Genomic DNA, 13,052 nt, shown 5'->3' on the forward strand with positions numbered 1-13,052 from the left:
TGGCTTTTGCTTCACACCTATTACGTTGGAAGGAATGGAAATAGTGATTTCTGTGCGCAATGACAGCTGGCTGTTGGGCTTTAACTGGAATTTTTTGGACGGTATGAAGCAGTCTATACCGTGAATTAACTATTCAGTCATGTCAGATAATCAATAGGACACGTATTTTTGAACATGGGGTACAGTGGTATAACTAATATAAATGTTCGGAAGTTATCCCAATCAGCCATAGTATTGATATACAGAACGATGGAGAGGTACATCTAATTACTTACTACATTTGGATTTTGTATGCTGCCCGCCATTTTCATTTAATCGTGCTAAAATTAGATCATAGATACGAGGAAACCAAATATGACAATCACTTCAATTTTCATTTTATATAAACTTTTATGATGTTTGCTTTACTTAATAATATAAGAAATTTTGTTTTAGAACGCGTGGTTCAGTGGGGGGAAGATGTGTTGATTACCTTTAATGCATCCAAAACCAAACTCCTATCCTTACACCATCAACGCTCTTATCCCCATCTGGCATCAATTGTGATGGATGGCTCTCATCTGGGAGAGGCCCCGTGTTTTGACAAGCTTTTGGGTTTGACCTTTACTCCTGATCTGAAATGGAACACGTACATCAAGTCTGTTGCCAAGGTCGCTGGAAAGATGGTGGGATCCTTCTACCGCTCCAGAAGATATCTCACTACTGATGCAATTCTCTATCTATATAAAAGCCAAGTACGTCCAAGGATGGAATACTGTTGCCATATCTGGGCAGGAGCTGCAAAAAACAGCCTATCCTGCCTTGACAGAGTACAAAATAGACTTCGTGGCTTAGTGGGGGATGCCCTTTTCTCTACCTTGCAACCTCTCTCCCACAGAAGAGACGTTGCGAGCCTATCTCTGTTTTATCGTTATTTTCATGGCAGGTGCTCGTCTGAACTCTAATCTCTGTCCCCCCCCTCGCCAATCTTTCACGAAAAACACCCGTCTAGCTGAATCCACTGTGAAAAATTTCCCCACTATATCTGTGCCTAAATCAAAACGCGGATTCCATGGACAAAGCTTCTTTCTTAGAACTGCACGCCTGTGAAACTCTGTTCCTTCTGCCTGCTTCCCACCGGACTACAACTTGGATGTGTTCAAGTCCAACGTTAACAAATTCCTAATGAACCGCTCCTTTAAGTAAACACTTCAAATCTCCACACTAACGTAATGTACTTACAATAACCCTTATCCCTGAGTGGCTTCCGGGCCTTGATAAGTGGTGATCACTGTGTAAAAAAACCCCCAGCTAAACATCATCTATAAATGAATCAATGTTTCACATGATTTTTCTTATATTGGAATGATCAACAGCTTCAATAAATCATCTGGAACAGAGCGGACGTAACAATTATGAACTGCGCGTGTTGAAAACAGGTAGAGTGTTTCTCTTCAGCTCAAATCTGGTTATTTGTCTTAGGAAATTTCATAGTCCCGATGAAAAACTCCCGGAAAATTTCCTTTTAGCTCGACTTCTAATTGCTGCGTCCCAGTAGTTTTCTACCTTATGACAGAAATTGTTCATTTGTTTGTAGAAATTGTTCATTGGTTGGTAGAAATTGTTCATTGGTTGGTAGAAATTGTTCATTTGTTGGTAGAAATTGTTCATTGGTTGGTAGAAATTGTTCATTGGTTGGTCCCAAAATTTTAATTGCGGAAAAGATTTTTGAATGTCTTATGCACACACAAGGACTCTTACATTTTTGGAGGTACTATTCTATGTCACAGGGAGTATCAGCTCTCACACAAATTTCAACTTATCGCATGTCATTGTACAAACTGATTTGTTAGTTCTCCTCATGGTTGGTTTCTTCAACCTATTCCATGTTCGTATGTTGATGATTAAAAGGCCTGAACCGGAATCCAGCTGTAAATCCATTTCCTTGCTGAGGATGTTAACAGTTACATAATTCCGCAAGTTCCTCTCCGGTCCAATGTCAGATCTCGCTTGTCGGACTCTTCTGTATTTTCTTCTCTTCTTTATGCCACACGCATTGCACGCTTTATTTTTGTAAGAACGTCTAAAGACAAATGTTGTCCGCGGAAACGACTGCACGGACGTGTGCGTGATTTTAATTTGAAGATTGGATAACCACTCTTTGATTGTGCTTGGGTTATCTTCTTATTTCCTCGTTTTTTTTTTCAAGGGAGTACTCCACCCCTGACTCCTCGATGTTTCTTGAGTCGCTCTTTATGCTGACTACGCGTTGACAATCTTCCGCCAGCTTTTGGAGTGTGAGCCTTTGCTCACTTTAGAGTCTTGGGGAAACTCGTCGTATTATATCTTCGTTTTTCGTCAAGACGAAACCCTGTGAAAAAATCAAACACTTGAAACCATTCACTGATAGTTCAGCCAGACGGAATTCATTACAGTGCTTCCAACAATGGACGCAAAGGTGAGATAACTTTTGTCGTCGCGTTTAGCTAGGTTGAAACACTTCCATCTCGTTTGAGAAAAAGTATTCGTGCCGAAAAGTTCAGATAAATGTTTGACCGTCTCTGAGAATTTTAATTCCTCGTCTTCCTTGGTAGTAAATAATCAACGAACTTACTGTGTTCTGTGGTCTTTAGTTTCCTTAAAGTAATTGGACCTTTTTAGCAATGGTCCACACTTGGCAATCAACAGTGAATAAGTCTTTGTATCGCATATAAAAAGCATCAAACATCTTATCCTGACTCAGTACGTAGCTGAATATTTCAATCGAATTCCAAATTATATTTTGGGAAAAAAAATCTGCGCTGTTATCACTGTGTTCTCTTTTGTTCAACATTAAAAAAAAAAAGTTCCTCTTGTCCTTTCTGTTGAAATAACAATTTCTCCTCCAAAATTTTTTGTTGCTATTGCTGTTTATTGCTCGTTTGTTGTGGAAATGCAGGAAAAGTTGCTGATAAAAATGGCGTCTTTGGCTTTTAACCAAAAAATGCCATTTTTTCCTCATCTCATAAAATAAAATGTTCACTGCCAACGACAGTCAGAGAAACGGAAAATATTCAAAACTCGAGGAGAAAAAATCTTGACCAAATCACAAATGTTATATTTCAGTTTTCCAGTTTGAAATGAATTAAATCAATGAAACAACACGTGCGCTAAATTAATTAAACCTTTAAAATGGACAGTTAAAAAGTTCAAGCTACAAAACGCTTTGTAACAGAAGTTGTTTTACTTTTTCTCAAGAAAAGAGAAAAAACGTAAATTTACGGTTTGAGTTTTCATTCTACCTTCTTGCGTTTGCTTTTTATGAGTAGTTTCTAGGCCGTTATGACTTTATTTAAGCGGCCTTCGAAAAATGTCTTTTACTCTTTTTTTTTTTCAATTGAACAACATTCAGGGTTTGCTTGTGAATTTTCGCGCGCGAATTCTTTTCGGATCATTATCAATTGATTTTTTTTGGATCCGAATTCCTTCGTAGACAGTTTGTATTGGGAACACTGGGGTATTTTAAAGTAGTTTTTCCTAATGAGTTTTCGAAACCTCGTCACCAGTTTGTTATCATTTGATGTTAAAAGAAGAACGAGAAGTTTTGGAAACTAGTGACATGAAATATATTTGAACAGAAAATACAGAAACGGATATTGGTTGAGTGGTGTAGACTGATCGATAGAAAAACTGGTTACCGGAAGTGATATCAGGAATAGTCCATCATCAGAATATGTAGGGGTGCCACCGCAACAATCTTTAAACACGTGTTGACGATCCAAGTTTCTTCAATTAATTATCCAGCACATGTAAAGAACAAATGTCTTATTCAATCTGATGCAACTTAATTGTATGATTACATTAAAATAATGATTAATATCACCTTCAATCTTCGACTTAAAACTACAAAAGTGTTCTAAATAGACTGATATTCGATGGAGTGCAATTTTACTATCCCTGTTAAACATCACACAAATGATGTAAATGTATGGCCTAAATAAGGTCTGAAGCGGTTGTCAAATCGCGTAAATTTAATAATAAGTCACATTTCCCGAAATGGATTACTTCGGCCTGTGCAGCTTCTATTGTGCATAGTAGAATAATAAAAATTGTTATGCTTAGTCTGTCACTATTTCTTTTCAACTCCACAATAAATGACTTGCTAATGATTGCTACGTTAATAACTGAAAAATGGTAGTAGTGATACCAGATTTCAAGAACTGTGACCCTCAAAATGATTGTCCCATAAGTTCCTCTCGATCTTCGATAAAAAAAAAAGAAAATTGCATCCTTAATAAATTTAGTGATAGTCCAACATTTTTGGGTTAGGCAATTTCGTGCTGTGGATATACGTTTGGAATCTCTGAACGCATGAAATACACTCGATAAGATAGCTAAACATATGGCGATAGCGCTTGAAACATCGAAAAGCATTTGATAAGGTTTGGCAGGAAGATGTTCGCAATAAAATAAATTCATACGGTATTAGCAGATGAATATTTAAATTGGACGTAAGAGGTTACTATTTGGGACCATATTATGGGGAGATGAGCAAGTGGTTTGGGTAACTCCGTATTAAAGGAGAGCAACTTTGTTTTAGTAACATTAAATGTTGTAATCCATTTACGGCTTCATTCCCCTACCGTCTGGAGGTCGTTTACTAAGTATTTTTCTATTGTCTTAGATTTGTGTAAAACCGCTTTTCCATCGTGCAGTATAGAGGGTTGTATCCCTAGCAAATTTACCCATCTCACACACAATGTTATTACAGATTTCTGTAATGAATATCAGGGATAATAGTTGTCAAAGGATCAAGTTTTTAAGGCACTTCCGCTGTTTTGATGTATGTTTATCAAGAAGAGCCTGAATAGTTTTCTTTTCTAAGAAAAATCTCATTATATTTAGTATATTTAATTTTTATTAAGAACCTTCATAATAGACTTTGTCAAAAGCTTTAGATATATAAAGGGCTACAGCTCTGGTTTCGACCATCTTATTCAGAGCATGGTATATGCGTTCAGAGATGGCTGTTAAAATATCTGCAGTGGAACGACATTGTCTAAATCCATACTGTCGGTTAGAGAGAAGATTAGTTTGTGAGGTGGTTGGTTATTGCTTGTTTGATTAATGTCTGAAATATTTTAGAGAAGAGGGCGTGGAAATTGATAAAGCGATAACTGAGCGGACCAGTCCTTTCAGAAGCATTTTATTATATCTGTACAAAAACCAACAGTGGCATCTTCCTGGAGAGAGTCCAAAACACATCTGCAACCTAACAGATCCCGCAATTTTTTTTTTTTTTACACAGTGATCACCACTTATCAAGGCCCGGAAGCCACTCAGGGATAAGGGTTATTGCAAGTACATTACGTTAGTGAGGAGATTTGCTGATATGTTTACTTAAGGGGGCGGTTCATTAGGAATTTGTTAACATTGGACTTGAAGACAACCAAGTTGTAGTCCGGAGGGACGCAGGCAGACGGAACAGAGTTCCACAGGCGTGCAGTTCTAATTTTTACAATGCTCTAATTTCTGTCCCATCACTGCAATAATGCAACCATCCGCATTTTTACAAGTAGTCCAAGAGAATGCGTTTCCACGAACTTGCCGTGCATGTGGCTCTAAATGTAACCGCTCCAGACAAATCTATTACCAGTGAATTTTCATGTCTTTACTCTAGTAGTCTTCTTATGCCGGAAAGCTTACTACTTTGGTATATACTTTCCTCGAACAACTTGCCTTACGAATTCTCTCCTCACTCAGTATGCCCCTAAGGATACGGGCCCTAATTCACAGTAACCTCTCCACCTCAGTGGGAGTATTTCTTGTTTGAAGTGAATAGAATTAAGAAAGAATGCCGTTATCAATATAAATTCCATCGCCCATAATCTGATATTTATTTAGCCTTCAATTGCAATCAACATAGAGCCAGAAAGACAACATCTTGTTCAGGGCTGCAACTATTAGATACAAATAAAAAGACATGGAAAAAGAAAACACTTTAACCGTAAAACATGTTATCTCCTCTTAATAGTAAAAAAAATCTAAACAACTAACCATATGGACAGAACGGCAGTAAATAAACAAACAAATAAATAAATAAAATAAACAAATAAAGATTAGTTAAAATACAAAGATAAATAATTAAAGTTAAACATTAATAAAAAATAATCAGGAATCACCAAACTACGGCCAGCGAAACAAATCCTGCCCAACAAAATCTTTAATCTGACCCGGAAATCTTTTATTAAACGGTAAAAATATTCAATAAAATTTAGAAATGTGTAAAAAGAATGTTGTAATTTTTCTTAGTCGCACGACTACGATAGAGCATAGAAAGCTAATAATGTCTCTTCTATATAAAATAAGTTGATAAGTGTAGAAATGATTACTGGTATTAGATTGCAAGTCGTTTTTTTACGCTGTCCATTCCAAACAAATTGCAATAAGCGGAACATTTATATTCCTGCCAGCAGTACTTTATCGCTAGGCATATTTATTGTATTATCTATATTCCCATATTTTTTTTTGTGTGCTGATATTCATATTAAAAACCCTTCTTTCTATTTATTTAAAAAGAAAATACAACTTTTTATATATCCGTTGTGAAATTGCATTCATATGAAAAAGATCTAGCTAATTTGCATATTAATTTTAATTAATTCCCCATTAAGTTTTTCGGTTTTCTCATGAAATGATCATCTTTAGTTAACTATAGATATTCTATATGATTTATGCTTGCGTAATATTTGCATAAAAGGTTGTAGTAAAGGCAAATCTCTTTCTATATATATTTATGTATGCGTATATATATATTTGTTTTAAAGATTTTCCTTCGAAACTCCTTTGTCAGTTTTTCGTCTAAAAGCATGAAACTTCATGTATATGAGATAAGAACATATGCGAAACTTTATATCTGGGTTTTAACTGGGGAAAATCAGAGCAAAAGTCTGAAAATGAAAAAAAAATGGAATTAGCCATGTGAAGGTCGAACGACGGCATTACGAATATGCATGCGTAACGTAATAGCTATTAGTTTACGTTTTAGTATTTAGCCTTGTAGCAAACATGTCTTCATATCTCAGTCATTAACGTCAAAGGAAAAAGTAAAGCGCAAGCTAAACGTTTTGGTTTCGATTCTCATTGGTGGCGCACGAGCCATTTTTAACTTTTAAAATCATTACTATATATTGGGTGCAGTATGATATAATTATAAATACGACATCTGCATTTATCAAAATATCATATTTAAGAGTATTTTACGACCGGGCAATGCCTGGCGGCCTGCTAGTTGTATTTATCTATATATATAAAAGCGAAAATGTATGTGTGTATGTATGTACGCTTTTCCTCGATGTCCACAAAAGGCTTCTTTCAGAGAAGCGCTTGTTCGATTCAAAACTTCTTAAAACCTTTTTATAATCTATAAATTGTAATATCTCAGAGTTATCCACAGAGCTCGCCTGTCTATTTAATTTTATTGACTTTCAAACGTTAATTATTCCACATTTCCCGCATCGGCATGCGTTACATTCGGTTTTCGGTATAAAAAAAAAGCGAAACTCGACTCTAATCACAGGTCGAAAGCCAGTTGTCTCAAGAGAGCTAAGTAACGTTTGTTCAATGTCGATTCCGTCATATCAGACTGTTGCTTTCATTTCGCTCTTCCTAATAAACAGGGAGCGGGTTTTTAAAAACAAACAAACCGATTTATTCAAAACTGTCCCGCACAAAATCGTAACTGCTGAATACCTATCGCCGTCACGTCAATCAAAAACGCGCACCTGGATTTTTTAAGACACTTTACTATTTTCCAACTGCGCGTCGTGAAGGCTTCTTTTTTTCACATTTTCGGGGTTTTTTCACATACCCCGAAAAACACCCGGGCAACGCCGGGTACCCCTCGCTAGTATAATTATAAAGTGCAATTTTTATTTAAACTAAGAAAAAAATTATGAATCTTTCAGGTAATGTGTGCTTTGTACGATATTCTGCTGAACCAGCAAGAAATATGCCAATTCCTCACACAGCGAGTGAAGCAGAAAAGGTTGAACTCCAATGAACTTTTGTTTAAAAATACAAGAAATGTAAGTTGCTAATATGTTATTTTAATCTTATTTGCCCTTGTTTTGTTTTATGTAAGTGCCATTATTTATCAAGGTACAAAAAAACGCTGAAGAATATATGATGGATAAATTGATAGGGCAATGATGATGACAATAATAATTAGGTTGAAAATCCCCACATAATACCAACTCAAAACAAATGTCGGTTACGAAACAACAATTATTATACGAATCACGAAATTTTACGTTATTCTGCGAGACTTGCCAATATATTATCAGCGGAGCTGCCATTTTGTTTTTTCTGTTTTTTCTTCAACCAAACCTTAAATTCTTGACAAAAATATCCCCGAAATTTGAGATGAATCTCTTCCGCAATCTTATTACTAGCTACGCCTTGCGAGAAAGTATTTTGATCACATTTAATTCTATGTCCATCTGTATTTTTTTATGCAGTTTTTACAGATTTCTTTTCAACTTTATTCTTCGTCTCTTAATTAAACTTTGATTTAATTCTTCATGGTTTTCTTACAAATTTTTATTCGCTTGTTTTCAGTATATTCTTACACCATGCTTATTACTTTGTCTACAACTTTAATCGCCATCTTCTTCTTATTTTTTTTTAGAAAATCCTTTCTAATCTGCTTTTACGCCTATGTTCCTTGGCTGTTGTGACGTTTATTTTGCTCCTGTTTCGCATCCATCTAATGAAATCACAACCAATATTTGGCGTTCATGACAACCCGCAGTCATTTGTCGAAGATTTTACGATGCGTGTATGTAGAGTCTTTCTTTATTTTCTCTGATCTATGTCCTTTCTTTATCTTTTTTTTCAAACTAACAAAAGTTTCGCATTGTATAGTGTCGTGCATACAAAAACATGTAATCGATTTTCGGCCCAGGTTTCATTTTTGGATCAGATGATAGAAAGAATTCATTTCCGTAATACACAGCTAAAATGATGACGTTAATTTACCTTTCTTCGATATTACATAGTTTCGGGTATTTTGAAATCACTTTCAGGTGGTATGTCTTAATCATATGCTTAGTATGATATCCAACAATAAACAATCAGTAAGAGGAAATCATGTTATATGATAAGAGAACGTGAATCGGTAGGTTTGAACCGTCTTTTAATATCGGTTGGATGCGGATTTTCTTACTACATAATAGCATTATGTATGTAGGTATGTTTTCTGTGTTTATATTAAAGTATAGTAAGCGTTGTCTTGAAAGAACATGTCGATAATCTTATACTGTGATAATAATTAACATTAGAAATAAAATAAAACTACTTATTTATTATCGAAATTGAACCGATACCCATAAACGAAATGACGATATGATTATCGATGTAAAAAGATAAGACGATTCTGTACTTAATTAGTAAACACTTGTGGCGTTGTTATTGTAACTGAATAAAAAAAAATACAACGAGAAAAACATATAATGGAATTAGAGATGGGTAAATATGCATGAACAACGTGTGCAAATGTTTTTTGTATTTTTTAGTTTTCCCCACGTAAGCAGAACGAGTTTTTTAAAACTTCATGAATGACAAAATTTCGTCAAAAGTTTATAACCTCAGTAATTCTAAGTCAACATTTTATAATCGTCCATAAGAATATTTAGTAGTAATATAACTTTTTTAACGTTGAAATTAAAACCAACAAATGTGGAATTATGATGTCATTTTATCATTATTTTTTCTTATGTTTATTATAAAAAATGACGAAATGACCTTTTAATTTTTGGAAAGGTGTCATTTCACTATACGAGCCTAACGTAAATCTATAATTTACTAAATATTTCAACGCGACTTAGATATACATACTATTCACAAATGTTCATTTCAAATTTCGATAGAAGAAGCATATTAAATTTATATAGCTAACTTAACTCGACAAATTTAAAAGAAAGTTTTTTACAAACAAAATTTGATAGTTCGTTATCCCTGAATGAATCAAGAAAGGCTCTATTGAGAAGATTCTAAGATGCCGAATCTCGACTAACATGCCCAGCGAAGACGGCCAGGATGCTAATAGATGTTGTTGTGACCTTGAAACGTGTGACCTTACACGACCTCGAACCTCTGATCGCGGCCCAGTTATGATCTGCACCCTGGTCGGTACAGTTATGATATGTCGACTGGGCAACCAGGTCTGCCAACCATTAGTACGTCGCGTCACCCAGTGAGTTCTTCGTTAAGGCGTTGGGGATTCTTCTCGGATGCTCGGTCCTCAAGGCCTGTTCTCCGTGGATCGTCTAGTTATTATGGGTGTTCGTTGACGGATACGGTGTCACAAATGGCAAATAAAGAAATATACACATATAAGGTTCAACGCACATCAGCATCAAAACTCCGGAGGTTGGTTAATATAATATATATTTCGGAAATTCATAAAAGAAGTATTTACAGCATATACATATAGTTGACAATTAATTCAAGCAAGCAGTTAGTTTTACAACTGAGCTTCTGTTGTTGAAATACCTGGTCGGTATCGCGGACTTTGCGTAATTCTCGTTAAGTGATCGACACGTTATAAGCGTTGAGTTATCAGGCAACAAGCGAGGGGGAGAGAGAGGAGAGGTGATTCTGCCGAGACGGAACAACTCGACTTAGCTCTCTTTGACTCTGATTCCCAATCTCAGATCCGGACTCTCACTTAATCTCTAATTTTTCATTTCTTTTATAATATAATTATGGAATGATGACGACACCCATGTTCGTCATCGACCAATCAAATTGCTTGATTATAATTCGACGGGGCCTTTTCTCATTGTTTGATTATACTTCGACAGGGCCCTTTTTCATTGGTCCATTTCCAAAATTGGATTGACTCCTCCCTTAATTAACGCCCAACTTACACGTTGTATTATTTAACTCCTCCCTGGCTTACTAATGGAATTTTTCCATATCCAGGAAAATTATTTTTCCTTTGACTTAAAGTAAATCACGCGATTTTATTTGTTTTAAAATTATCTATTGATCTCATTTTTCGCTTTGATAATTCAAAGGAATTTTAGTTTATCTTTGAATTAAGTTCTGGTTATCGGCCATTCAATTATATCAGACATTTTGATTACGTCAAAAGACCAAGAATGCATTTGTTGCTTTGAACTTATCGGACAACACATTTTCCCATCCGAGCAAAAATATTTCATAACTTCAATTTTCGTTCGACCTGATTCATCAAATGACAATTCTCGATACGTCATAAAAGTATGTATTATTGTTTTGAAATTTCGGACAATTCATTTTTTCCTATTCTTTGTTCTAAAACACAATGCCGAGTCACTGCGTGTGTTTCTCTCAGATCAAAAACAACCCGACTTTTTCAACTGTCAAACTCACAGATCAAACGCCTGTGTATTTTGTCTAAAATATTTTATGCATTCTTTTTCGCTTTTGAAGTTTAGAATGTGATTTAACTTTTCGCTACAAAGGCACTTTTGCCGCCGCCATCTCAACAACAGACTTAGCTCAGAATTTATTGACAAAAAAGAATTAATAATAATTTTTATTCCTTCAAAACCCGATCATCGTCCGGGAACAAAAAATTACTTTTAACCAAAAGAAACGTCACATCAACCCTACAGGTCTGATGTGGCCTCTCTTTAGTGTTACATTGTACTATAGACTCACATACGCTCTATTAGATATTGTTATTCGAATTATCAGAATTATTGGAAACATGATATAATAAAACATTTAGATGATAATCAGGATATCTCGATATATTTAACTACGATGAAATTGTCAAATATTGTAACTCCCGAATAGCGTCGGATTACCCGAGTGATCAAGGAATCGAAGAAAAGATAACATTGCGATATTCTTAAATGTTATTAAATATAAAATATTTCAATGTAGAAATATTGTTACAAAATAAAATCTAACAGTAAAAATTTAGATAATAAAAATAAGATAATAATTTTCGAATGTAAGTTACAAAAACAGTAATTTACAAAAAATAATGTTGACCTGGTTGCGTGACGTCAGATAATTAACAATGAAAACGAGTTATTATATATCAATAACACACAGCCCAGTAGATGATGTAGAAGCAAAGAAAAATGCGTGCAATTTCCGAGGGAATGAAATTATACACATAAATTATATTTGTCTGATGCTTCCATCGGAGGGAAGTAATCTTAATCTTTCAACATTTTACTGACCCTTCAGTCAAGACCAACCAGGGAAAGAATGTATGTGCCCCTTTTGTTTGGTTGCCACACAGTCAAAAATGTTTATTCGTCGTTGTTTATAGAGTTGCCTAATGTATGCTTAGTATCTTGTTTACGAACTTTATTTATATGTGTAAAATAATTTTATATATAATTTTATATATAATTTTATATATAATTTTATATATAATTTTATATATAATTTTATATGGCTAAAATTAAACTTTCCAATGCAAATGTAAAGAATCATGATTCAATTGAGTTTTAACACAAAAACTACATTTCCAACGCACTCCTCTCGTACCGAAGAAATTACTGTTGATTTTTTTATGTCGGGTATTTCGGCTTGTGTGGTAATAAACCTTCTCAAACGCACTTGTAATGTGATGTAATGCTGTATAAGGCGTTAACCTTAGTAAAAATCGCATGTTCTTTCTTTCATCGAATATTTTCGATTATCGATTATCGATTATCGATTATCGATACGTAGAATACATTCTCATGCAAGACCTATCTAAGAACTGCGAAACACATAAAGCACAAACTTGCTCTGGCGTCAGCATTAACTTGTCCAGCATAGATTAATTTCTGTATGCTGCTCCATGATTTAAAATTAATAACTAAAATATTTTTTCCTTTCTTTCAAATTTATTAAAAGTCGTCTGCTTGGTTTCTTATAGGCTAATCGCGTTTGTTGTCGCATTCTGATTGGTTGATCAACTTAACTAGCGCTCCGCATATTCCGGTTTGCGTAATTTTGTGGCCCTCCCCATGTCAGCAGATGACTTTTGACCCCGTTGAACTGGTCTGGCCTTTGATCGTCTATCTTTATCCGAGAGGACT

The 13,052-nt window shown here is 35.0% G+C and overlaps 1 protein-coding gene across 3 annotated transcripts in view; it reads left to right on the forward strand.

Moving 5' to 3' along the window:
* LOC145252763 (protein O-mannosyl-transferase TMTC4-like) overlaps positions 1–13,052 on the forward strand; it is a 133,042-nt gene that overhangs the window by 67,736 nt on the left and 52,254 nt on the right. For all 3 annotated transcript variants that reach the window (XM_080112671.1, XM_080112680.1, XM_080112660.1), the window contains 2 exons: positions 7,926–8,045; positions 8,648–8,797. In XM_080112671.1, coding sequence (XP_079968797.1) covers positions 7,926–8,045; positions 8,648–8,797 — 270 coding nt within the window. The remainder of the gene's footprint in view (positions 1–7,925; positions 8,046–8,647; positions 8,798–13,052) is intronic.

Source organism: Euprymna scolopes, chromosome 3, assembly GCF_053919585.1.
Source record: "Euprymna scolopes isolate OS-2025 chromosome 3, ASM5391958v1, whole genome shotgun sequence".
Classification (NCBI taxonomy): domain Eukaryota; kingdom Metazoa; phylum Mollusca; class Cephalopoda; order Sepiida; family Sepiolidae; genus Euprymna; species Euprymna scolopes.